The following is a 27989-nucleotide window of genomic DNA, read 5'->3' as shown; positions in this document are numbered from 1 at the left end:
GCCATTTTGTTTGCGTGAGGGGTGAGCGGGGCGCTGTGCTGAGGAGCCTGGAGGGGCTGAAGGGGCGGGAGGCGGCGGAGACCCGGGGTCACGCCGAGCACTCGTGCCGGGCAAAGACGGTGAGGGCGGGCTGAGCGACGGCAGGAGGCACCGCTGCGGGCGCCGCCCCCGTCCTCCGCAGACATGTACATCAAGCAGGTAGGTCGGCGGGGTCTGAGCCGCCCGCCGTGTGCGGTGCGGCCTGGGCCGGCCCGCTGCGCTCCGCCCCGGCGCCGCGGGGATCGGCAACCTCTGGACAAGCAGCAGAGTCAGGTCTCGGCCCGCTGGCTGGTGGCGAGACCAAAGGCCTTTCCTTGGTTCGCCGCTGTCCCGGGGATGAGACCGCGGCCCTTGCTGAGGGGAAGCGGCCCCGGCCCAGCCGCGGAGCTGGCCCGCCGTGCAGGCTGGCGGGTGCCTTTCCTCACACTGTTCCCGCGGCTGGTTTCATTCATTGCAGGTGTGGAGTGGCGGTGGGGAGAGGCCCTCTTGGGCCCGGGACTTGGCGGGCTCTGCGGGGTCCCTTCCGACGGGGCAGCCCCGGTGTCCCGGCCGTCCAGGGGCGGCCGAGCCGAGGCCGAGGGTCTCGTACAGAAACAAAAGGCTTTTCTCAGCTGTCAGACGGCATCTTTCAGCTGTTAAAGTTGTGGGTTCTCTTTTTACTTTTTTTTTCTTTTTTAAAATAAACCTGCGTGTGGTTTTAGTGGAGAAATATGGCTGTATTTGGGGTTTCAATTCAAACTGGTTCTGTCTGCTTCTTTCCCCGGGAGAAACAGCAGTTACTGTCTGTATTGGGGTGATGCCTTAGGCCCCCGGGCACGGACCATTTCACCTTTAACTTTGTGCTTGGCAAGCAGTCTGCAACTAGTTCGGTTAAAAAGGGTCTTGTATGAACCTTTTCCAAACAATTTTTTTGATTGAGATGATAATTAATGTTACTTCTGTATTACATAACTGCAGCTGTACTGCATAGTATGGTTGAATTTTTCTGGCTGATTTTGTACCACTGCCTATGTGTGTTAATACAAAGCCTACTAGGATTCTCATTTCTCACTGCGCTCAAAATTTGCCTGGCTTTCTGACACCCTACACGTGTCTTTATTAAGAAGTATACTTTATCATCTTTAAAAGTGCATGTTCTACGTAGAAATCACGTTCTCATCAGTTCGGCTCACTAGGGAGTGTTTCGGTTGCCTTTTGATCGCGTTTTAGTAGATCACTGTCATTGTAGGTGCACACATTACTTCTAAGTCTTTGAATAAGAATTCTTGTTCTCCAGATTTGAATCGCACTAAAGTAAACAGTAGTGAAGAAATATAGAATCACAGCAAGAAGTCGAATTTAAGTCAGAACAGGGGAAATGAGTTTCATCTGTAAAAACAGAAATTTGGGTGGTTGGTAACCAGAACTGTTCTAGGACCTACAGAACAGAGCATAACAAGGTGTGAACATAAGAATAAGGCAGATGGGGGTGAATTTGGTTCCGCCAATATCTCTAATTCTGTTACTCCCCAGAAATCATTCTTGGAGATCGAAAATTAAAAATATTTTAAGTCTTAATCTGAGGCTATACAAAGCAATAAAAAGGTTATGATGTTTCAGAATATGAGGGATGGATGAAGTGAGAAGCCATCTAGGAAAAACTTGGATAGGGAGGGAAATGGTGTTCAGAGTCTGCCTGTATCGTGTTCTTGTGGTGCCTGAGTATGTGGGTGGTAAAAGTTCATCCCACTATAGTAATAGCCAAGAAATAGTAATCATTTGGTTTTGCCTTTTTGTAGAGGCATTCAGGTTCTTCTGAGAATAAAGTAGATTAATTATTCCATTCTGTAGGTTTTTAGAATATTATAGGTAAACTGTAAAAATGCTAGAGGCCATTTTTTTCCAGTTATTTTCTTTTTTATTTTTTCTTGAAATCTGATGAATTGGGAAGCAGCATTGTTTGCCAGATATTTTTTGGTTTTTAAAATTTTTCTTTTTTTTTTCAATATCAGAATGAATGAACATATTTGCTGTGGCCTAGAGTTGGTGGCAAGACCTGAGTAAGATTTGCTGTTCGTGTTTTTTCCTTTGAGAGCCATTGATACTGAAGCAGAGCTTACTGTTACTGTGAAATCTCCATCTGGCAGATGAGATAGGCTGATTTTTTTCAGGGGAGGTGTGGGTCTGTGTTCACAACCATAGTGACTGGGTAGTCTTCAGTTGATACATTGTCTTAAACTTGCTTTCTGTAGTTTGGACCATTAAATTCTGAAATCCTTAATTACTTCCAATGCAGGTTCTTTGAATTTAGATCTGAATACAGTGCAGGCACTTAATGAGGACTGTATCTTGCCTGTGGAGAGGGAGCACAGACAGTTGAAATGAAAAAAAATGTTTAGATATGCAAAGTACTGGAGGAAGTGTCAGACTATTCCTTTTCCAAAATAGCTGCTGTTACTTAGATCTGGTGTTTGATGGTCCAGGATTAGTAATTTTCTGCCTATACATGTTCTTAGCTTCAGATTCTAGTAATGAAATAATTTTGCAAAGAGGATTTGACAAGGAATATATAGTGCCTGGGAAGAGAATGACTGTGATTTCTGACTAAAAGTTAGGTAATGCTTTTAAGTTTTATTTCCTTTCAGTTTTATAAACTCAAGTGTTTGATTTGAAATCTGGCATGGCATTTTCATTCAGTATTAGTGAGATGGTTTTAGTCCATTAGTATAAACAGGTGGTAAAAGAGTTTTCTGTGATAATCCTTGATAATGGGCTGTCACATAGTGGGAGAAAGACTTAAGACTGAACTTGACATGAATTAATCAAGGCACTTTCTTCTCCCAGTCTTCTGTCTAGTAAGTTTTATGGACAAGATTTTTTCCCCACCATTTGCGTAGTGCACTACCAGAATATTACAGAATATGGATGTGGTTCTGAGGGTAATTGTTTCTCGAGTTGCTCAGGTATACAGTTAATGTAGACTTTTGTAGCAGGGGAGAAAGGCTTGCTTTAATGTTTACAGTACTACTTCTGGGCTTTTTGCTGAAGTTTTGTGTGTGCTTTTCAGATACCAACTATCACGCTTATCTTCTGGAACATGGGCTGTTTTAATACTTGAAGATGTGAGCAAAGGGTTGACATGTTCAGAAAAACAGAAAATGTTGATGGGATTGTAGACCTTACAAACAAACCAAAGTCTAAATAATTTCACATTCTGAACTTCAGCAGTAATAATATTGAGAAATATCATGTAAGATGTTTTGCTGTCTTCCTAACAAGTAATTCCCATGGTGAGACATTGGCATTATTTTGACAATATCTTGCTTCTGCTGGAGAAGAGCTGGGTGAAGGACATAACTATTAAATGTCAGCTCTAGTCCTTTTGTAAGTGTTTTTGCAGAAAGACCTGAAAACGTCAAAGCTTTTCAGGTGGCTGCTGTCTCTTTGTCTTGCTGAGCAGAGCAAAGCTGCTGTGTAGTCTTTCAGCACGGCTTTAATGTTTGGAAAAGATTGCTTAATGCTGGAATATGTGCGCTGGAAGTTGTATCAATTCCGCCACTGTGCAGAACTGACGTATTAGAAGAATATTGTTGCTCTGTAGCTTGTATATTGCTTGGCAAATCTCAAATCACTACTGAAATTGAATAGTTGAAATTTGACATGCTGCTTTTAGATGAATGTTTGCTGTGGGGCTTCTGAAGTTAAATGTGAAGGTTTGTATTTGTCTACTTAGGAAGTGAATTCACTAGAACCAAGATAGCATGCATTTTTTACTTTTTCCTTTAGGTTGTGCAGTAAAACAAAATAAGACTGTATTACATGTAAAATAGGTAAAGTCTGGTGTAGTTTTTGCAGTCTGTAATTGCTCTGCTTGAAGAATTTGCAAATAGAATTCTTATGCTCTATGTGGATTGCGTTATAATCATTGAATATAAATCTGGCCCTGCTAGGATAACTGCCTGTTATATTGGGGCTTTCCTTCCCACATGTACTATTTGATGCAAATACACATTTTTGTGTCGTTTGTTACAAAAAGACTCTCAGAATTCTCTTGTTCACTGTGCTTTGGCCTAGAAAAGTGCCAACATCTCTTGTGATGTGGGGAGAAAAACCTGTCCCTAAACTGATGCTTAGGTTAGGGGCAAGTTTTATGATGTAAGCTGCTGATGTTAAGCTGGAAGGTTGAAGTGTGTGCAGGAAGGGCGGGGAAAATCGAGTATATTGTAATTGATATCAATATTCTGTAAAATAGTTCAAAAAATGCTAAAGAATGGAAAGAACTTTGTCAGAATAACTTGCTTTTCTCATTAGGTTATCATTCAGGGCTTTCGAAGCTACAGAGACCAAACCATTGTGGACCCGTTCAGCTCCAAACACAATGTCATTGGTAAGTTCTGATACTTGTCTTTTAACACTGACTGGAGTTCCACTGTTATTTCAGATGATGTTCATGTCAGAGTCCTTTTTAGTATCCTGCCTACCTTTGACAGCTATATTTTCTGTTTCGGAAACTTCTTTGCAGTTGTCTGTAACATGTCACAAGGCATACTCCGCTTACAGCAAAGTAATGCTAGCATTCAGTTTTACTGTGGCAATAGTATGACCAAGTCTTCAGTAATTGAGTGATGTCTGTAAACTTCTTCATAGGTGTAGATCTCTGTGTCAGCCAGACCTCCTTTAAAGGCTGTCCTTGCAGGAACAGCAACAGAGAATTTGTATAGGATTTTTTTTGTGGTGTGTAAATGTGATCATTTTTCATAAGTAAACACACTGCTATACACTGCTGCAGAGATGATCCTCTTTCTTTCAACTTTGGAGAAATGAATTTCTGAAATGTGGACTGACAAAAAGTACAATGTAAGTTTCAAAGTGTAGTTTCATAAATAACACCTAATCTAACATCATGTTGTTGTCCAGCATTCTCATGCCTCTTCCTATTTTTGCCCATGGAATCTTGGTCCTGCCTTTTCATTTGCATTGAATTTAGCGATTATGCAGCAACTTTAAGATTGCTGACCCAGCTGAAAACAGTCAATTTTGGACATAAAAACTTAGTAGCCAGAGGCTGGAAAAAACATGCATGTGACTTAAATAGCATGTCCTGTCATGTAATGTTACTTCGGCTGAAACTTTATATAGGCATTTCCCTTGTAAAAAGGGGGAAAGAAAAATCCAGCTTCACTGTGTTTTGCCTCTTTAAAGAACTGCTAGGAATCTCAAGTAGTTTTGGGCATGAGGTGAATCTGGAGGGCATGCAGGCAGGAAGAGATTAAAAGCCTGGAATGCGCATTGCTGCTGGAAGGCAAGCCGTTCTGAAATTAATACAGTAGATGCTCATCTTAAAGATAAGACACTAAACCTTGCTGAAAAACTGCAGAATCAACACTGAGGTTACTGTATGTTAGTGTAGTGCAGCATTCTTATACCTTTATTTTTTAAAATAGAAATAGTACTTCTTCCAGTCTTCTTAAAACAAAACATTACTGAATTAGTAAGTGGAGTATTAAGAAGTTCGAACTCTACCTGAAGTTCATACAGTCAATCTGAATATACAGGCAAGTGATTTCTTTTGGTTAAATATAAAAAAATTATGCTGGGACCAGAATTTTTATCCCACCAGTAGATCAGTATTTAAAAGAAAAGTATGTGAATAAACAGGATTGGTTTAACCATTATTCTAATTGTGGAATAGTATTGGAGTTTGTAAGTCATTGCAATGTGAGAGGGGAAAAGACTGCTCTGTTCTCAGGCAATGACTAAACAATCGACCCGCTAAGTTTGCTTCATTCCACTGAGATTTTGTGTTATATTTGGGTTCTGTTCTTGAATATTTATATGCAGAATTTAATGTAAATTGCAGTGTTAACTTATGTCAACCTGAGGTTGTACTCTGTGTTTTAATTTTCAGTGGGAAGAAATGGATCTGGAAAAAGCAACTTTTTTTATGGTAAGCATGGATTTCATCATACAATATTAATAGTGTGTGGATGCTGATGACACCAGGTTTCTTTGTTTGTTTTTACCAGAAGCTGGTTTAACAAATGTTCTTCCTCAACAAGGAGTGGCAAATCGAGCATTACTTGACAATGATGAAATGCACTTGTTTCATACTTACCTTTAGGTTTTTCCCCAGTATTTGACTTCTCTTACTAAGGGCCTTCTAAGATTTTAAAATGGCAAAAAATGTATTTACAGGAGGAAACTGTTTCTAAAAGTCACCTGCCTTGAAAGCTGATTGTGATATTTGCAGTTCCTTTAGACATTCTTAATGGCTGAATTCTAAGCTGATTCTATAGCAGTATGGCACAGCTTATACAACCCTTTAATGTATGGTTATGAAGGGAATTTTGTGGGGTGGGAGCATCAATGGAGGAACAAAGATGGTAGTCAAAGTAGTCAAAGGTGGCCTTCGTGATAGTAGTCTTCATAAATTGCCAAGTGTTGAAGCAATATTTTTAACCTAAGCTGTGTGCTATATATTTGTAGAGGAAAGCTCATGAATCCCTACCTGTGCAGCATTGTTGATGCTTGTACAGTGAACCGGTCAGGTGGTGACAATGAGATGCCTTCAGAGAAATTCTAATGTACACCAGACTGAGTCATTATGATCCAGCAGATTAATGTTTTACTGAAGAAACATTGTAAGGTATTACCAGAAGCATATGATACAACAGTAAAACAGTATGTTTTGAGTTTAAGAAACTGCTGCATATCTCCCTAAAGGAAAGACTAAAACTCATGTTTCTTTACTATTTTATTACAGCAATTCAGTTCGTCCTCAGTGATGAATTCAGTCATCTTCGCCCAGAGCAGAGACTGGCTTTGTTGCATGTAAGTGAAGGTGTATAACAACAAGAGCAAAAATAAGCTAATGGATTTGAATGTTACTACAAAAACCATAAATTGCTGGGCTGTGGATATTTTAAGCCAATTATTTTGGAAACATCCTTAAAAATTTTTTGTTTCCCTTTAGCAAAAGAGAAGTTATTACAAACTAATAATGTTATGCTGATAAAGCACACTGGTGAATTTGTATCCAAGATTTTCAGACATAAAAATATATGTACTGGATCTAACATAGATACTCTTGACTTTCAAATCCTTGGAAGTAAGGGGGAAGTGGGATTGCCAGGGAAAAGGGGAGGTGAATGAGCTTAAAATCTTTCTTAAGGTGGGAGTTACCTAACCACAATATCTCCTTTCTTAGGAAGGTACAGGTCCTCGTGTCATTTCTGCATTTGTGGAAATTATTTTTGACAATTCAGACAACAGGTTACCGGTAAGTTGAAGACACTACTTCAGAAATAGATGATCATTTCAGACTCTGGTATCTCAGTATTATAGTAAGTCTTCAGTACGGTAACTGCTTTTGAGTCGGTTCTGGTAAAAAGTGCGATAAGGATTCTGGATTAGTTTTACATACCTACTGCAAGCAGTTAACCTTACTGGGTTTTGTTTTCTTAAGATTGATAAAGAGGAAGTCTCACTTCGCAGAGTTATTGGAGCCAAGAAGGACCAATATTTCTTGGACAAGAAAATGGTGACGTAGGTACTTCTTTTCCTTAGCTGAATGAGAGTAGTAGTATTTCTGTAAAATTAGCTAGTCACACTGAACACTTGCATCTCTAGCCTGAAATAAATTCTCATGAGTTTCATGAGCAATGCTAATTTAGTTGCATAATATTGAGTACCAGTAGTTTGACAGCAAGGACATCAGTCCTTGTCCTTGTGCAATAGACAGCAGACTTTGAATTTGCAGTTTAACCCATTCATTAACATTGTGTTTAACTGCTTATATAATAGTTCTTTCAGGGCTTTTTTAAATAGAAGAGTTACCAGACTTTAGATTGATTCATATCCTTCCTTGTGGTATCTTTACCTGTATTTGCCTCCTCTTTGCCTTGAGGTACTTCTTAATCTTTTTCCAATGCTGTTGTATTTTTAGATATTTTTCATTTTTATGGTCTCATTTTGGTTTAGAATTAGCTATTAGCAAATAAAGAGGTTTCTTCAAACAGAGCATGCATTACAGACGGTGATTATAGTATGTAATGAATAGTTGTGATACTTAACTGAACTTTTACAGCTGTCACTTTTACTGTAAGTGTTTTTAATAGATTCATAATTAACATTTCAGGAAAAATGATGTAATGAACCTTCTCGAAAGTGCTGGATTTTCTCGTAGTAATCCCTACTATATTGTCAAACAAGGAAAGGTAAGATTCTTGTTCACAAAGTGGAAGAAATCACTATAGAGAGCATCATGTTTCCTGGAACACAAACTTAGTTTAGTTATTGCAGAAGTAAACCAAAAGCTAAATCAATCTTAGTTCGAAACAGTTCTTGTAGATGCTGCTTTTGCAAATACTGCTGTCTTAGTAGTGTATGTTGATTTCAAGAAAAAAGTTTTAATGTCTGTAATGTTGATATGTAGAAAAGTTGGTTTTTTTCATGGTAATCTTTGCAATCACATGCTTTTATTTATACCTGAATACAAAGCAAACTTAATTCATATGACCATTTCAGTGTAAATTCATAGATTCCTGGGCTTTAAGATGAGGCAGTAAAGTCATTGTGAAGAATTTTAAGAGGCTAAAAATACTGTCAATGGAGGGTGAATGGAAACATGGAGGCACCAAAACTGAACACTCAGCAGGGAAAGGGCTCACAGCATGGCCTGTATGAACTGGTCTTCAAGACCCAAGTACACTTACCAGACCTTTTAAAGGACACCCAGATCTGGAGACGAGGGACAGATTACTTGTAATGGCTCACAGGGTGGGACACCATGGAGACACTGATAACTGTTAGCTCCAGAAGATTACTGAAAGGCTACTTAAAAGGGGGAATGCAAGAGACTTGTGGAGCACTTGATGGCAGAAATGCTGACCCAGCAGTACAGTCTCTCAAATGTTTAGCAAGATAAATTTTCCTGCACAGCTGAATGTGTGGTTTTTGGAAAAAAACTTCGGCTGGAAAGTTACTTGTGTTTTGAAGAGGGGATTGGTGCACATGACTCTTACAGCCAAAATACACATACTAGTGTTAATATAATACAAATTAGAAACAGTTACCTTCCTATAGATGATGCAATCACTGAATTTCTGTTGAAGGAAAGTGAGTTTTACATCAGCTTTAACTGTATGACTGATTTAATGTTGGATTAATGAGTGTTTCACGACCTGAATTACTCTAAGATTTATAGCCCACACATTTTGGTGTGATTTTATGGAGGCGTTTAAACTAATTGGTTTAGCACTAGGACTTGAATTTCTCTAAATGTAATTTTGAGCAGGTAATGATTTCTTCAGTTTACATAATGTTAGTATCTTGAGTTTTGGTAATAGCTGGTAGCATTTGAAAACTTAACAAAATTTGTTACAAGCGGCGTACTTGCCACCCGAAACTAATTGTCTCAAAAAGAAAGCAGTATGGTATGTACTAGATATCTGAATATTCCTGCCAAAACCTGAGGCAAGCAGGCACAGCAAAAAAAAATGCAATCTTTGATCTGTTTTGATTAGCCATACATCCAGAGCAGGCTATTGAAATCATAGATCTTGAATTTTCAGATCAACCAGATGGCCACAGCTCCCGACTCTCAAAGACTGAAGTTACTAAGAGAAGTAGCCGGTACCAGAGTGTACGATGAACGTAAAGAAGAAAGTATTTCACTAATGAAAGAAACAGGTAAAATAGTTTAAGAAATACGCTTTACAGTAGTTCTGTTAACTGTTAACTCTAAAGGTTTATGACTTTTTCAATAAAGCTAGTTGCTAGATAGATTTTATTCGTGGTATCTTAAATGATACAGAGCATTCATATTTTCTCCTTGAGTTTTAGATACCTCAACAGGTTTAATAAGTGACTTCATGTGTGCTTTTAGTAATAAAAATTTTTGGCTAGGCTAATTGGGATATTTATACTGTTCAAAACAGTGAGTGGTGTCAGCTGACAATGATGCAAAAAATCAGGATACGTACTGCTATGCAAACACTAAAGTGTATGTAATATAGTCTATAATTATTTTATGTGTGTGAGCCAAGAGAGTACATGTTTGTGTTGCCTTACAGAACAACAGTTCTGCTGTAGGAAAGTTTTTTGCACAGGGGGGAACTTCTGGACATATGTTTTCCTTTTCACATTTCATAACTGTTGACAAATAGTTAATCAGTGGAGAACACTGAGTAACTTTAAAGGTGTGAGAATGTATTACAGTGTTTAACTAAACTTCAATCCTGTCATCTGTTCTAAAGAGGGCAAGCGAGAGAAGATCAATGAGTTGTTGAAATACATTGAAGAGCGGCTGCATACCCTGGAAGAGGAGAAAGAAGAGCTTGCTCAGTATCAGAAATGGGATAAAATGAGGAGAGCATTAGAATACACAATTTATAATCAAGAACTTAATGAAACCCGAGCTAAGCTTGACGAGGTAAAGTAGCTTAACCAATATAAAATGTAACGTGAGCTGTTGATTTACTTTTTGCCAACGTCTCCTTGCATTCCTTGATACAATCCTGTCAATCTTTTTCAGTAATTTAACAAATAATTTTCATTCTGTAAGTACTACAAAACCAGGATCTTGCTACTTAAGCTAATGGTGATATTTCCATACAGCTTTCTGCCAAACGAGAGACAAGTGGAGAGAAATCCAGGCAGCTGAGAGATGCACAGCAAGATGCTAGAGATAAAATGGAGGTAAAAAATACTTTTAACAAGGGCTCTCCAGAGCTGTGTTTTGCTTTGCGGGTTTTTAATATCTTTTTTTTTTTTTTTTTAAACAGTGCTAAATTCTATTCTATGCTTTCATCCTGTTTGGAAACGGGAGAAGTTTATCACACTTTTAGTGTATCTTGAGCTGTTATTAACTGTCTTGTGAGTTTCGATAGATACTGAAATGTGCAGACAGTGTTCAAGATACTACATATTTAAATTTGCACAGGAAATAGAACGGCAAGTTCGAGAACTGAAGACAAAGATTTCGGCAATGAAAGAAGAGAAAGAACAACTAAGTGCTGAAAGACAGGAGCAGATTAAACAGAGAACTAAATTAGAGCTGAAGGCTAAAGACCTGCAAGATGAATTAGCTGGCAACAGTGAACAAAGGGTATGTAACAGTGCTGGAGTCTTAAAATGTCATTGGCATGAGGTAGTGTACTTGTACGTTGTTTTGATTTTAGACTGCAGCCTTTCATTATTGTCTAAGGTTTGCTGGACAGATATCTGAGTTTTTGGTGATGTCTTTAGTGTGCTTGTAGGGCATGTAAACATAGACTCGTGTGTTACAATCCCTTATTTATCATCCTGCATGTTGCAAAATCTAGCACTTGCAATTCTCTCGATCTTAATTGCTGCAAGTATTGGAATGGAGGGTTTGCGCTAACCTGAACTTTGTTTGGCCCATACAGACCATCCTTGCTTGCATAGTTTAGCTTCTTGAGAATGCTCCATTTGATCCTTCTTTACTGTCTTGATTGGAACTGAATTCACTTCTGTTAAGTGTTGAAACAACATAGTATGAGATAAGCAATAGTATCTTACAATTTAATTGTTCTTTAGAAACCCATATCTGCCTAATAGTGCAGTTACTTATGTTGCCTAACTTTAAATACTGCTTTGTTTGACTTTCAGAAAAGACTGTTAAAAGAAAGGCAAAAGCTTCTTGAGAAAATTGAGGAGAAGCAGAAAGAATTAGCAGAAACGGAGCCGAAATTCAACAGCGTGAAAGAAAAAGAAGAGAGGGGAATTGCTAGGTCTGTGGCATTTTACAACAGGGAGTCAGGCATTTTAAAAGAAAGCCAAGATAATATCAGTACTATCCAAATGTGTAACTAATTCAGAGTTGTACTTTTTGCTTGGGAGTGGGGTAGCTATATATATTTACAGATGGTCTGTAAAAAGCTTCCTTTATTGTTGAGGGGAACAGTGTTTGGTGAACTTAATTTTGTAAACTTAACTTCGTGGGCTATTGTGGACTTCTTGTTTCATGAAGTAATTTGAGTGATTGTATATATGGTTTATAGCATGATCCTTTTATTTTTGTTACTGATTTGGTGCTTAAATTTTAGAGGCTGGTTTGACACTTTTTGAAAATGCTTATGGTAATTCTTGCTGCTTGCTCTTAAATTCGTGATTTCTTTATAATACAGCATATCTTTCCTTTCTCAAAATAGACTTGCACAGGCTACACAGGAAAGAACAGATCTTTATGCAAAGCAAGGTCGAGGAAGCCAGTTTACCTCCAAAGAAGAAAGGGATAAGTGGATAAAGAAAGAACTGAAGTCTTTAGATCAAGCCATCAATGACAAGAAGCGGCAGATTGCAGCTATACACAAGGATTTAGAGGATACAGAGGCAAACAAGGAGAAAAATTTGGAGCAGTACAGTGTAAGTTTTCAGCTTATTATTTCCCAGTATTTTTGAGAGAAGAGTTAAGCACTCAGTCTTATCTTGGACAATTAGGCTTTCGTGCCTGTTTATATGGAAGATGAGACTTTCTTGTTGGGTGTGATCTTCTAAAAAGAGATTATTGAAAATGTCTGCAGATAAACTCTAAACCCTCTTTAGCACTGCATCTTCACTGTATGCTTTCTGGTACTTGCCCTAGAGTTTTTGACCTGGGTTTTCAGGAACAGATGTAGATCTGCTTTCTTCCTGGTCTATGTTGAACATGACCATTTCATATAGGTAATGATTTGTTATGTTTTTATAGAGGTCTACATTGCATTAGGGAAGCAATGTCTGAAGACAAGAGGCTTCTGAGGTGGTGGCCTAGGGTCCCATTGGGATCACCAGACTGTTCAGGAAGTTTCTTTTCCCTAGGTTTCCTGATACAGAGACTCAGGCGTGGATTCTAGAAATTTCTCTAAAATAATTTATTTGCAAAGTACAGTGTAGAGCAGCTTGAGTTGGGTGCCTCTGGTAGAGGGAACCCCAGCCGAGAAATTCTTGGGCAGTTATACCCTTACAATCTAAGTGTCCCATTCCTCACGCATCAGTTCAGGCCAATTGTAAAATCAGAGTCTGGGATCTCCCCGTTCTTACTATTGGGTCTCTTGGTTTTCATGAGGTTTCTTATCTCTGTGGGTAGCTGATGGTCTTTTTTTTCTGAAAATATGTTGTGGGGTGGGTTGGTTGGTTGTTTTCGTGGTTGGTTTTGGTGGTGGTTCTTTTTTTGCGCCTGCAGTTGGGGAAAAAAAGAAGTTCTTGGCATAGCCAAAACATTCTTCTGTTTATCCTCTTCTTTTAGAAGCATCGTTCTGTTCCTTTTCTTACCTCTTGGGTACAGCTTCTTTATCCTCTAGCTTGAACAGTCTCTGGGGCCTTTTTTGTTTAATGAGTCAGAAAGTTCAAAGGTTCACAGCTTGCAGTCTAAGCAAACTTACTTAGGCTAAGCAAATTCTATTTAAGCAGTTTCTAACCGAGTTCTTTGTGAAGCAGTATACTAAATAATTCAATAAGCTAAGGCAGTATATTGCCTAGCAATTGGTTGTTTTCACACTCCTCTTGTTTTCCCTAAACAGAGGATCTTTTGAATGGTACTGCAGGTGCTGCACCTTTGCACCACAATTGCAGATGATTAGAAGTTGTATCTGTATCCGTTTTAGAAGATTAATCTGTCTCAGTATTATCTGCATAAGTTTTAGACTTTAATTTCCATTCAGAAACAGCTTTTACACTGCAAATACAGCAGTACAATAAAAAAATCACTCCTACAGGAGTGAAAACCACTGCATTTATCATGGCAGAGCATCCAGTGCCAATGCTGCTACCCTGCATGTGCTGATAGACAGTGTTCTTGTTTTTTGTGTAATATATCTACCAAAATCAAGGATCAATCTGACAAAATCTAGGAATGTAGTTGTACAAAGAAGATGGTGTTCTGCTAAAATACTATTTTGATGGGGCCCTTGTTAGCAAAATAATGATTCTGTGAGTTGGTGGATGAAAGAAGTGGCATTTAACACTGACTGTTTGTAATTGTATTGTTTTGCTCAATAGGAATTCTATAGAATTGAAGAGGTTAAATTTGAGATGGCCTTTTGATTCATTTTAAAACATGTATTGATTTTCTTTTTCTCCTTAAGGAAGGTCGATTTATGCTCAGGCTGAGTTGTGTAGCTTTTGTTGTTCAAAGGGGAGATGTCTTGGGTGAATGTGATAGAGAGCTTGCAAAGTTAGGTTGGAAAATCTCGGCTGTGTTTTGAGAACACAGCTAGTCCTGTACAACTGGCAAGTGTTAAATGGGCAAGGGGAGGATGGCTGTGCATTGGCTTAAATAGCCTGCTGCTGACAGCAGCTGTGTTAAAGTGCTTGCGCTGCTGGAGAGCAGGCTTAAGGTTTTCGACTAATAGCAGTATGGCATGGTCTGCAAGACTAGTATGTGTGTTTTTATCACAAGTGTTAGTTCAGAGCATGGTTAAATATAATTATGTGTATGATAGTTACTGCTTTGGTTTGGTTTCTTACTGTGACTTACCGTGAGTAATTTCACTGTGATGCCCAGATGCACAGTGCAACTTAGTGCCTGCCTTGCAGTCTGTTGGATAAATTCACCTTGTTACTTCTCCCTTACAAAGATGTATTTATTCCTAGAGCTTTTGCAGTTTGTTGTAAATTAGTTAAAACGTTTGTAGGAATTGTTTCTGAATTTTAAGTAGTAATTTAGTATTGAATAAAAAAAACTTTGAACCTAGAGAGCTGTAGTTTCATGCTGTTCTTTTTTGTGTTAGAAACTGGACCAGGATCTTAATGAAGTGAAGGCTCGTGTTGAAGAACTGGACAGAAAATACTATGAAGTGAAAAATAAAAAGGATGAACTACAGAGCGAAAGAAAGTTAGTAATTAATTGAAATATGTCTGAATATCACTTAATGTGAAGGACCCCAACTGTGTAGTTGTTAACATGGCATGTAGGTATGTTTTTTAAAATATAGCCATGTATGAACTCCTGCACTTGCCTTCCTGATAAATTAGCAGTCTTTGAGAGTAACAATAATAAACAATCTTCAGACTTCATTCACACTTAAAATATTTTAATTATTTTTGTTCTTTAGTTATCTATGGAGAGAAGAGAATGCAGAACAACAAGCTCTTGCTGCAAAACGAGAGGATTTAGAAAAGAAACAGCAACTTCTCAGAGCAGCAACAGGAAAGGTAAGATATCTTGTATCTGAGAATTCCTTGTGGAAGCTTTTCTTCTCATTCTTAAGACATCACAGTCTTATCAGAAAGATATGATAGTTATTTCTTTTGGTTATCATCTTATTGTCATAACTAAGGTGGAAAAAATATGTTTGTAAGCTGAATTTTTCAAATATTTATAGCTCTAGAACTACTTGGAAATTAGTTTTGTAGGCTCAAGGTAATTGAGGAAGGGTAAGGAAACCAAGTAGAAATGGAGTACTTCTAAAATTTCTTCTGATGTCTTCTTGCCTTTTTTTTTTTAAATTATTTTTTAAAAAAGGACCTCGAAAAGTGGCAGACTCGAATATTTAGGTATCTTCTGTTATCTGTTAGAGCTGTAGGTTAGTTAGCAGGAACTTGTTGAAAAGAAGGTTATGACTTTCACAGAGTTAAAGTGGATACTATTTCTGCATCTTTTCATTGCAATACAGTAATGAGCTGTGTTTTAACAGGCTATTTTGAATGGTATAGACAGCATCAACAAAGTTTTGGAACACTTCCGTCGAAAAGGCATAAACCAGCATGTTCTAAATGGCTATCATGGCATTGTGATGAATAACTTCGAATGCGAACCAGCTTTCTACACTTGCGTTGAAGTTACTGCAGGGAACAGGTAATTACATGCTGTTCAGTGCTAATTAAGTTAAAACAGCTGCAGTGTTACAATTTAGTTGTTGGTGCCAGTTGCTACTGAATGTTTTATTCTTTTAAACTTGAGCTCCTGTCCTTTTTTTGTCAAAGCGCCTTCTATATAGCATGATAAAACTGCTACTCCTTTAGAAGGAAGAATAATTCTGCCTATTTAAAAAATAATCCTAGCTGCTCTTGATCTTGTCTAAAAAGACCCTAAAAATACAACACAAAGACCCCCCAAAAAGGCCCCAGCACCTCACTCCTGATATTTACCAGAAAGGTTGGTGGTGGGGCTGAGCTATATTGAATAAAGTGGACAACATCTTCCAGTATGGAGAATTCTACAGAAAGCAATGCTGATGTTTCAGTGATAACCACCAATAAGAATTATTTCTCTTACACTGGAAAACCTCTTGAGTGAAGGTGGTCTCTAAACTGTCAAAAGCTGCTGTTTAAAAGCTCTCTGAAAAAATGTGGAGCATTAAAGAGTCTGTGTGTAATTGTATGTTCTAGAAGAAGTAAGTGCCTATTGCATGATCCATCACTGTGTGCAGCATCTGACACTTCAAGTGAAATTGTTTGTAGTGTGATCAGTCACCTGTTCTACATTCATGAGTAGTCATACAAATTCTTGTTCTAATGAAATGTAGATGGTGGCATAAGGGTAGGAAAAAGGACAGAGGTGACATGATCTTGCAAACCATCACATAAAAATGTTGATGCTACCACAATTTGAAATGCATTCCCTCCTCTGAAATGTATGTCTGTGTGAACAAGGTTGTCTCTTCAAACTTACTTCACAGTTCTCTTGAGTTCTGTTTTATTCCACGTAGTTTGGAAGAAACAGTAACAAGCAAACTGTAGTTCTACTAGCAAAAGAAAGATCACTTATTGCAATCTGTCTTATGCTAGTCCTAGTCACTGACAGGTAGATAGATGTGGTCTCTGCTTCTGTTGATTGTGTACAGAGGCATAAGATGCAGACTGTGTAAATCTATGCAAAGAGGGATGAATATTGTATAGTGAAATGGTATGGAGGACAGAGGTTTGCACTTGGACCAAACAGAGCTGTATACACAGTGATACCATATGCATGTTGAGCTGCTCTTGTGACTGGAGGGTGGAATGTAAGATTCTTGTCTGATCCCATTTTAATGAAAGTCAATAGAATATATCTACTTATTTTAAGGCACAGAGATGAAGAGAAAATGCGATGTAGCTTTATATTGATATGTTATTTAATAATACCTGTATGCTTACTGTTCCCATACAAATATATTGGTACTTTTAGCACAGTAAAGTTTTGCTTGTTTTTTGGGCTTGTCAATTAGGTTGTTTTATCATATCGTGGATTCTGATGAGGTCAGCACAAAAATCCTAATGGAATTTAACAAAATGAACCTTCCTGGAGAAGTTACTTTCCTCCCTCTGAACAAGCTGGATGTTAGAGATACTGCTTATCCTGAGACTAATGTGAGTTAGAGTTCCTTTTGAACCTTCCTCTACTTTATAATTACAAAGTCTAATATTTTGAATTGCGTGTGTATATTGCTTATTGCCCACCACTTGCTTTGGTGGGCAGACTGTTGAATGTCTGCTATTAAATACTACTTCTGATTTATGCGTCTCAACATAAAAACTCTGTTATAGGAAAATACTTACTTTCCTGTCAGGCAGTTCCTCTTTGAAGTTTAGCTTCACCTTCCAAGTAAATAAGTGATACTAAAAAGAAGCAGAATTTTCTTGTAACCAGATAATTGCTGAAATTACTGAATTTTAATTCTTTTAAGCTGAAATGCTGCCACAGACAAAAGCTGAAGAGGAGGATAGTGTTATGTTACACTCGTAGACAATTTCTCAAAGTTATTGAAGATGAATTGTGGTTTTATACTTAAAAATGCATAAATAAACCTTCAGTGACAATCATTTAAAAAGTAGTTCTAAAATGTATTTCAAGAAAGTATCTGCTCTTATTTGAAATTTTAGTAGTGAATTAATTGTGAAAATGTTAACTGCTTTCTACAGTAATCATGGTAGAATAATTTTTTTTAAAATAGGGGTTTTTTTCCTCAGATAAACATAGGAAAAAGTAAACAGGAAACAATTGGACTTTCAGCATGTTTATTTTGGGAGGGCTTTACTAATAAAACATTGTTAATATTTGCATCCTTGCTGCAGAAAGGAATATTTTTTGGAAAGAAAAAAATGTCCTCCCATTTTATGATATTTATTTGATCTGTTTCAGCAGCAATTTAATACTCAGATGAGATTTCTGGCAGACCCATAGTTGACTTAAGGCTTAAACCTAGCTATTAAAAAGCTAAAATTGCAAAATCTTGCATTTGATTTTTATGTGCTTGTCAATCAGGGTGTCATCCTTCTACCAACTGACAGCTTTTTATTTCCAAAGTATCATTCACACTATTGTGCTTTGAGTTCAGGGTCTGACATCCTGGATGCAACTAATGATATAGACAGCTCCAGGAGTCTTCATTCTGGAAGTTTATTGATTGTGAAGCTGATGTTAATATTCAGTGCATTTGAGATGTGCTAAACTTTTACAAATTCTTGTTATGAGACTAGTGTGTGTTTCTATTTTTACTCTTGATGGTGGTTTCTTTTTTCCAGGGCTCTCTTAAATTTTGTGTATGAATTAGTTGCAATATACTTGCCATATTTCTATCAATATGCTCTTCTCATTAAAATCACTGTCACTTCAGGATGCTATTCCCATGATCAGTAAACTGAGATACAATCCAAGATTTGACAAAGCTTTCAAACATGTTTTTGGAAAGACTCTAATTTGTCGTAGCATGGAAGTGTCTACCCAGCTGGCCAGAGCTTTCACTATGGATTGTATTACTCTGGAAGGTAAATATTGCGATTTTATAAATTATTTATTGTGAAAATGGGTTCCCTGGAATGCGAGGCTCATTGAACATGGTCTGTTGGTGTTGTCAAAATAAGATTATTTTAAATAATAGTGTACTTGTCTGAGATGCACAAGGTCGCACTTGTTTAAGTACAGTGCTTAAGAATACAGAATTTCTTCACAAGCCATTGAATTTTCTATGGTCTAAAAGTTAGTAGCTATGTATCTCCATCCTGAGGAGTTTGTAAAGTAGATTGGATTTGTGTTAATCCAGTTTGTTTTATCCAATTTAACAGGTGTTTTCTTTCCTGGAGTGTTGATGATGTTTTCCACAAACTTAAACTGGTTCTTAGGGTGCAAATGTACAGCCTTAATTACTGATAAGTGCAAGGTGAATTCTTCTGCGTATCAGACACATTTTACATGTTATAGTGTCTGAAATAATCTATATCTCTTGTTAATTGCCTGTTCTTGAAGAGCAGATTCCCTGCAGATTTATTGTAGTCTCTTTGTCTTTTACAGTCAATCTGAAAAAGTTGCTAAGGATGTCTGAGGAGGAAATTATTAATTTTTCAGTAAAAGCATCCTCTACCAGCCACAGATGCTGCTAATTACTCACCCTCTCTTTTGTTTTCTCCCTCATGGAAAATCTGAGGGGTTTCTTTTTTTTTAACTGATCGTTCTAGGTGTGTGCATTTTTCCCTTGATGAATATTGTTTTCCTTCAAAGCTGCATGGTTTCAAAAATTAATTAAAAACAACAACAAAAAAGCAAATGTTTAAAGGAGATCATAGCAGTCTGTGTTGGTCTTGAGAATGGAAATGCACTTTAAGATGAATCCCAAAATAAACATTCCCCTAATTATTGTGAACATACATACATGGTTCCTGATGCTGATGCAGCACTTCTGTAGGTTGATTTAAATCTTCTAATTAATCTGTTAAATTGCATTGTTGAAACTGCTCTGAACATCATGGAGAGCATATAGAGTGCTGATAGCATAGAACATATAGTCTCATGCTGTTGTCCTCCTAGGTGACCAAGTCAGCCATCGTGGTGCTTTGACTGGAGGTTATTATGACACAAGGAAGTCTCGGCTTGAGTTGCAAAAAGATGTTAGAAAGGCAGAAGAAGAACTTGGTGAACTCGAAGCAAAACTCAATGAAAACTTACGCAGAAACATTGAAAATATCCTTTTGATATTCTTGGGGAAAGGTTGTGTGATGACAAAGCTTTTGTTCTGCGGTTACAGTAATAGATGAAAAACAGGAGACTAACCTAATGTGACATATTAGCTGTGGCATTCGTTTTGACTGTTGCTTGTGCAACCTAGTTCTATATTTTACTGTAGGGATTTTAGTAACAATAAATCAATGGTAAAGCAGAAACAAACAAAACCCTGCATGAGAAAATGGGTGTACAACCAGTGAAAATAATAGATTTTAAAAAACACCCATTGTTTATGTGCTTGAATTGCATTACATTTTAAAAATAATTTTTAGATCAATGCAGCTTTTAAAGAAATACTTTCTATACCACTGTTATTTCTTTGGTAAAATGTCCATACTGGAGAACTTTGATTGAAAAACAGCGATTAAAGCACACCTTGTGTGATAGTTTGCTTCAGAGAGTGGCTGGCACTGTAGGCTTCAGGAAAAAGGAGCTTTAGTAATCTGTCCGTGTTAAAGTTTGATCTTGATCTTCAAAGCTCAGAGATGGGATTAAACCATAAACTTTGATGCTTTCTCTTCCTTCTACAGTTTGTTGTAATAACTACTATAACCAGATATTCTTGTTAACTGTGTTAATCTTCACTGCCTCTTCTGACTAATGCTGTATTTTTAGTTCTTGTGTCCTGAATTGGTGTGTTACATAGTTCACTTATGCTGTGGGGAAGACATGGAGCGCCTTATATTATAATTAAGCTCTGAGGTGCTTGACAGTCTTGGTCTTTTCAGTCTCTTTTTACAAAAGGTCAAGTAACTGTCACCTTTTCCTCTAACCTCTTTAACGCTACAATGTCCTCTTGAGATCCAGTATCTGGAATTCAGGTGCAGGGAAGGTTTATACAATTTTATTCTCCGTTATCCAGGTCATTGTGTCCTTTGAACTGAACTGCTTTGTTTTTTGACCTGCAGCAGTGCATTAGAGACATTTCGGGGGCAGCGCATGCTTAGAGCCACAGCTGATAAGCAAAACTTTAAAACTATGTACCTATATCTTGTTAAGTCAGTGGAAAAATGTCGAAACAGTCTGTTAAATGTGAGTTAAATAAGCTGAATTTGCCAGCAGGCTTTACATGCACCAACGATAAAGAATCTCTTTTAGCCTTCTTATTGTTACCTCTAAGTGATGTGCAGGACTCCATTTGTGTATCTACAATTAAGTATTTATTAAGTGTTGCATTTTCTCCCTACTTACATCTTTTTTTAAACTACAAATATGGCATATGGTTTAAAAGGATTTGTGCAGAAACTAATTTTAACACTAATCCTAGTGTGCATTGTACAGGCAACCTGATTTTTGTAACTAGGAATGGCAGCTTGAATTCCTACTGCTTATAGTTAAGTTCCCCAATTACCTGTTAGACCCTTCGGTTTCAGTACAAATTAACTTTTAACTAGGACTACTATTTTGGAACTGAGGAATCTTTCTTGCTCTCATTTAAGTCAAAATCTTTAGGCCTGGGTTTCTTTCTGAGGAGGGATCTATAAGGGATGTAGGCAGAGTGCTCACCTAAGTGATAGAAATTGCTATGTGGCATACCCTTCCGCTGTGGTAGGTCAGTGACTGTGATGTGAGCTGTTACTGCAGTCTGACAGTAACTTTGAGAACATACCACAAACAGACCTGGTCGTTTGGAAAATAAAAAATTCCATTCCTGCCAATTTCTGTAGCTCATACAGTTTTTGCAGAATGTTTAAGTATATAGTGAAGTGTTTTACTGTCACCTCTGCTTAGGGGAATTACTTAATTTTTAGGGCATTTAAGTTGATGTCATGCTAAAATATATATTGTATTAAGAGTAACACGATGTTAGCAATTCAACATAAATTAAAACAATCTTCTGCATGCTCTGCACCATGACTTAAGCCATTATATCAAAATTAGCACAAACAAATTACACTTTTTGTCTCAGAAGTAAGGGATAATTGTATTGGTTTTGTATTTCTTTTTAAATGTAAGCATCTGCTCTTCTGTATTTTGTAAGATTTCAGTTTTCGTTACAAGTTCAAATGTATCTCTAACCTTCTAGGTGCCACATTATAAAATTAACAGCTAAATGAAGCTTTCCTTATTTGTTCTTGATGTTGATAAGGGTGTCCAAGTTACTTTTGTGGATGGTTCTTGATTTCTCCTGTAAAATTGAATATTTTGGATTTGTCTTTTGGGGTTATTTTTGTCAGTTTTTTGAGGTTTGGGGTTTTGGTGGAGGGTTTTTTTTGTGGTTTGTTTGGGTTGTTTTTTTTGTTTTTGTTTTTTTTTTAATGGTAGCTGAATATGCCAAGGGGAATAAAAATTGAAGGTACTAGTAGGTATAAAATGCCTTTTGGAACAGTGACAGAGTATTCCTTAGCCCACGGTATGGATTAATAATGAGATTGACCAGCTAATGAACCAAATGCAGCAAATTGAGACACAGCAGAGAAAGTTCAAAGCTTCTCGAGACAGTATTTTGTCAGAGATGAAAATGCTGAAGGAGAAGAGACAGCAATCTGAAAAGACATTTATGCCTAAGGTATAGTATGCAGATATTGAAAACTGTTGGGTTTTATATTATTTGTATTTATTAATATTATTGATAAACTTACATTCCTTTCTGGTTAATGTTGTAATATGAAATATAAAAAAAAGACTAGAGATATGTCACCAAAAATACATAAACAGAAAAGTGAAATTCATATAAATCTACAGATCACTCTGAGGAATGATTCTGTCTAATATCTGTTCCATAGCAACGCAGTTTGCAGAGCTTGGAGGCAAGTTTGCACGCTATGGAGTCAACTAGAGAATCATTGAAAGCAGAACTGGGGACTGATTTGTTGTCTCAACTCAGTCTTGAAGATCAGAAACGTGTGGATGCTCTTAATGATGAAATTCGACAACTTCAGCAAGTAAGGAAACGAAAATTACTTTCCATTAAATGTGGTACCTTTCTTCCAAATAAACTTACTTTTGTCCTTTTGTATGAAAAATCACTTATGATTAATATAGTGTAATGAAAGAAGTGTTTCATTGGTAGACGTGTTTGGAGTTTTCTTGTCTGTGAAGTGTGTTTGTATGTTTTTCTCAAATGCGGGGTGGATTTTATTAGCTGTATTGTGTGAGAATTATGGCTATTTGTGTTGGAATCATCAGTTTCCTTGCTTTTTGAACTTTACAACAGTAAATACAAATGGATATCATCTGAAAGGAATTATGCAGAGTGTGGGGAAATAAAACAATGCCTTTAAGCATGTGATAGATGAGACAAACTACAGTTTTGTCTGATACTCGTGTTGTTGAAAAAATTCTGCTTATTAAGTATAATCTCTGAAAAGCTTTTTCTGGGTTTAAGAATTGGATTCATATGCTAATACGGTTTAAGAAACTTGCTGATTTGTATGGTTGACTTTAAAACTAGACAGATGCAAAAGTATTTGCTGTTCGATTCTTTCTACTTGTTAAAATGAGAGCAACAGTCCAGAGATGTGTGATATTTAATAATCAGAATTGTGTGAAGAGTGGGATTTTTTTTTGTTTGTCTTAAATTTTTTTGAAAAGAAAAAAGTTGTTTAGGAGTCAGTTAAGGCAATCAATATACTTTTTTTCAGGAAAACAGACAGCTTTTGAATGAGAGAATTAAACTAGAAGGCATTATCACAAGAGTTGAAACATATCTCAATGAGAATCTGAGAAAACGCTTAGATCAAGTGGAACAAGTAAGGATTTTCTCTTAAATGTACTTTTGCAATCTGTTTTTGGTTTATTTCTGAGGCTGTAACATACTAATCATTTGATAAATACTCATTCATTACCTTGTATTATCTGTGGTGGGTTTTGCTTCCCTATATCCAAGCTAAGTGTGTTACTTAAATTTCAGCACAGTATTTTAGGCATATGAATTTCTGACAGAAATCTTCCTTTAAATACACAACCTATGGATAAATAGGGCCACCATAATGACAGATCTGTTTGAAGATCTAGCTTCTCTAAAACTTTACTAAAATATTTAATATAGTTGTATGTAGAGTAGCAGAAGATAACTTGTTTGTCTGGCTTGTACTTTTGTTCCCCTCCATGCTGAAGCTTGGTGGCATTTACTTTGTCCCATAGGAACTGAATGAGCTACGGGAAACAGAAGGTGGCACAGTTCTTACTGCCACCACATCAGAACTTGAGGCCATCAACAAACGAGTGAAAGATACACTGGCACGGTCAGATGGTGGGTAGCATCATTTTTTTTTCAAAGGAAAGTCCTGAGGGTTTTGAAAGTCCACACATACCATGTTTTGGTTTAGAAATAGACCATTATATGAGAAGAAGTAATTAATTTCAAATACACTTTAGTAGTAACAGTGTGTAACAGATTTTTGGAACTAATTTAAAAGATAAGTGATAATAAGATTTTGTGCATGTCGTACATAAATGAAAGTGTCTACAGCTGCACACTGTAATACCAATAAATATGTGTGGGTGATTACAGACTTACGGCTTCAGGGCATAGTACTTTTGAAGCAACCTTCATACAAGCATGATGTCGTATAGTAGTTCTTGAATTTTGTCTAACCTATCTAAAATTTAAGTTGCTGTCAAATAAGAAATAGCATCTGTATAGCTCAAACTTTTTTTTCTTCTCTTTCTAGACTTTAATAATATGACCTTAGTATGTTTGTTAAGTTTTTTTTTAAGCCATATACTCATGAGGAAGAAAAGAGAGATTTTCAGCTTTTTGTCTTACAATTACCTTTCTGTTCCTTAACAGATCTTTTTCTTTGCATTATCTTTTTGTTTCATAAATACTTGACTGGATAATTGCTGATTTTATGCAGGCGTGCAAGACTTACCATTTTGGGTTTTGTGTTCTCCCTCAATATCTCAGATCTGGATAATTCTATTGACAAAACAGAAGCTGGAATTAAAGACCTTCAAAAGAGCATGGAACGCTGGAAGAACATGGAAAAGGAACATATGGATGCCATCAACCATGACACAAAAGAACTTGAAAAAATGACTAACAGGCAAGGCATGCTCCTCAAGAAAAAAGAGGAATGCATGAAGAAAATTCGAGAGTTAGGTTCACTTCCACAGGAGGCTTTTGAAAAGTATCAGACTTTAAGTTTAAAGCAGGTAATAAGTGTACTTGGTTTCATGTTTTATGACCTGAAACTTTAGTGTTGTGTACATCTCAAGTGTCAAATGTGAGTAGAATTGCAAGTCACTTTGATATGTTAATATTTTCCATTTACAGTTATTCCGCAAACTGGAGCAGTGCAATACGGAACTGAAGAAATACAGTCACGTTAATAAAAAAGCTTTAGATCAGTTTGTGAATTTCTCAGAGCAGAAGGAAAAATTGATAAAAAGACAAGAGGAACTGGACAGGGGCTACAAATCCATTATGGAGCTCATGAATGTCCTTGAGCTCAGGAAATATGAGGCGATTCAGCTGACTTTCAAACAGGTAACAAAATGGCAACAATTCTTAAGTGCTGAAATCAAATTGTCCCATTGTGTAGCAGCTGTATGGGAAGAAGCAGATATTAAGTACATCTATCCTGTATTAATAGAAGGCAATATCATGTAGCTTGAGGTTCGAATTTTTCTTTTAAATTCTGTTAAAGAAATAGGTTAGCATTTTAAATAGATGCTCATCTTGGTTGTACTACAACTCTGGCTTTGCTTTGTACCTCTTAAATACTTCCTTTCTTTCAAATCTCTTTACAGCCCTTTCTGGGGAATGTCTGGTAATAAACTCTGTACCAAATCCGTTACCCAGATTTAGTGAAAGTAATTCCTCATGGTAACAGGGGATCTTAACTACAAAGTATGTGAAGTCTTCTCTTAAAATGTCACTTGCTTCACTGAGATCTCCTCTGAAGTTTACTGAAACAAGTAATACTTGCTTTTGCTGCTGTTTTATGTTTTAATTCTACCATTTTCTTGAAAAAGTGAAACTTCTCATATTACAGGAACAGTTGGCTTAGATGTTTTTAAACCGAACTCTGTATAGCATGTTTCTCATTTTTATTTGTGTTTAAGAATGAATGTGGGTCTCTGCAGATACTTAGTATGATCATGTAAAAACAGCTGTTGTGTGTGATTGATTTCATTATGCAAAAGTGAGCCAGTGTATTGATTGTTTCTTTTTCAGGTGTCAAAAAATTTCAGTGAAGTATTCCAGAAGTTAGTTCCTGGTGGCAAGGCCACGTTAGTGATGAAGAAAGGAGATGTGGAGGGCAATCAGTCCCAGGATGAAGGTGAAGGCAGCACTGAGAGTGAAAGAGGATCTGGATCTCAGAGCAGTGTTCCATCTGTAGACCAGTTCACTGGAGTTGGCATAAGGGTAAAGAAAAATTTGTGTTTTGCTACACGGAATACTCATTTAGATTGCCTTTTAACTATATTTTTAAAAGGCAACATTTAATTGGTCCTTTTTATTCACTATAAAAGCAAGTGATGCTGTGGTCTAATATTTTGAAATCATCTTGCCGTTGCATTGTTTTCTTTAGGTATCGTTCACAGGGAAGCAGGGTGAAATGAGAGAGATGCAGCAACTTTCAGGTGGACAGAAATCCTTAGTGGCCCTAGCCCTGATATTTGCTATCCAGAAATGTGATCCAGCTCCATTTTACTTGTTTGATGAAATCGACCAAGCTTTGGATGCTCAGCACAGAAAAGCTGTTTCAGGTCACTGTCTACCTTTATTCATAGTCATTTTGGTTGAAGGTGACAATGTCTTCTCATCCCTGATATTTAAAATAAAAGCTTTTTCCCAAAACGTGTATTAGAATTTAACTTTGTGCCTTCTGAAGCTTTCGTGGATTTGGTGTTAGGTCTGGTTGGTTTTGTGTGGGTGTGTTTGGGGGTGTGGGGGGTTTTTTGTTGTTGTTTTGGTTTTGTTTGGTTGGTTTGGTTTTTTTGTAAGGTTTTTGGTGTGGGTTTGGTTTGGTTTGGTGGTGTTTTTTGTTTGGTTGTGTTTCTTTTAATTAACCAAAACCTCATTTTGAATAAGGAGCAGAAAACTCTTTGCCTGCCTCACATTAAGACCTGTCCTGCTTTATTGAAAAGATTAAACATTAATAAAGAATTCTTGTGTTCTTTTTTAGATATGATTATGGAACTAGCTGAACATGCTCAGTTTATTACAACAACTTTTAGGCCTGAACTGCTCGAGTCAGCTGACAAGTTCTATGGAGTAAAATTCAGAAACAAGGTAAACAATATGTTTCAGTTATGGCATTTACTGAGAACCTTATTAAGTTGTACATTTGAGACTCCACAAGAGTTGAAAGTGGATCAGTCGTATTTCAGTGATGGGTTTCTAGTTATATTGCAGTCTTGTGTAAAGGTTCTCTCCTTCCTGAGAAATAATATAAATACAGAGGTTTGTTATGTTCTTGTCATGTTCTTCAAAGGAAGTTAGAAATTAGTTATAGGCCTGTTGCTAAGTGCTTGAGCCTTTAGAAATAAGGCTGTCTTATTCTGCTGGAGATACTGTAATAACTGTATACTTCTTTTTGTTCCACCAGGTCAGTCATATTGATGTGATCACAGCAGAAATGGCCAAAGACTTTGTAGAAGACGACACCACGCATGGTTAAATGAAATCGTACTTACTGCTTGTTTGGAAGATGTGTATAGTGCTATGTTTATGCCAGGGACCTGTAAATTTAAAATATGAAGTATTTAGTCCTTGTTTAAAACAGTTTTTGAACATACATTTTAACCAAGATCCCAGAAGGCTTAGTTTCAAAGGAGCTTGAGTATCCATTTTGTCTCTGTTGCTGTATTTTATAAGATAATTGTTAATGTTACCTTTATACAGTACCTGTAGTTTGGAAATTTTATTCTCTTCCCTCAAATATTTTGTAAAGTGTCTGTTGATGTTTTAAAGCTTTCTGGAAAGTGCTAGCTATTCTTTCTTAAGTATAATTTTATCATTTATATTGCCTCACATGTTTTTTTTTTAATGGCTTCAATTAAAGGGTTGGTTTTATCGCTGGAACTTGTATATGTTAAGTTTTTGGTTTATGTTGTCTTTGTTTTGAGGATTCCACTGAGATGGAGTAAATAGTAT

At 36.9% G+C, this 27989-nt stretch overlaps 1 protein-coding gene across 1 annotated transcript; it reads left to right on the top strand.

Annotated features, from left to right (window-relative positions):
- The first annotated feature begins 24 nt into the window (after positions 1–24).
- Positions 25–27974, top strand: SMC3 (structural maintenance of chromosomes 3). Its single transcript, XM_065638739.1, has 29 exons — positions 25–198; positions 4330–4405; positions 5927–5965; positions 6782–6849; positions 7226–7297; positions 7484–7563; positions 8156–8234; positions 9591–9708; positions 10275–10450; positions 10636–10716; positions 10961–11125; positions 11650–11771; positions 12192–12405; positions 14751–14854; positions 15075–15174; positions 15657–15817; positions 17169–17310; positions 18558–18708; positions 19745–19897; positions 22297–22448; positions 22666–22824; positions 23524–23631; positions 24026–24134; positions 24792–25039; positions 25161–25373; positions 26064–26255; positions 26422–26599; positions 27019–27125; positions 27442–27974. The coding sequence occupies exons 1-29, from the start codon at positions 184–186 to the stop codon at positions 27511–27513; spliced, it is 3654 nt and encodes a 1217-aa protein (XP_065494811.1). The 5' UTR covers positions 25–183; the 3' UTR covers positions 27514–27974.
- The last annotated feature ends 15 nt before the right edge of the window (positions 27975–27989 follow it).

Source organism: Caloenas nicobarica, chromosome 7 (assembly GCF_036013445.1).
Source record: "Caloenas nicobarica isolate bCalNic1 chromosome 7, bCalNic1.hap1, whole genome shotgun sequence".
Classification (NCBI taxonomy): Eukaryota; Metazoa; Chordata; class Aves; order Columbiformes; family Columbidae; genus Caloenas; species Caloenas nicobarica.
The sequence above is the reverse complement of the archived record's forward strand: the minus strand, read 5'-3'. Positions and strand labels throughout refer to the sequence as shown.

What these genes read in the sequence shown, in the direction of transcription:
- SMC3 (XM_065638739.1), top strand. An exon ending in TTGGACAAGAAAATGGTGAC is followed by an intron (nt 7,564 to 8,155) that starts GTAGGTACTTCT and finishes TTAACATTTCAG; the next exon opens with GAAAAATGATGTAATGAACC. An exon ending in AAAAGACATTTATGCCTAAG is followed by an intron (nt 22,449 to 22,665) that starts GTATAGTATGCA and finishes TCTGTTCCATAG; the next exon opens with CAACGCAGTTTGCAGAGCTT.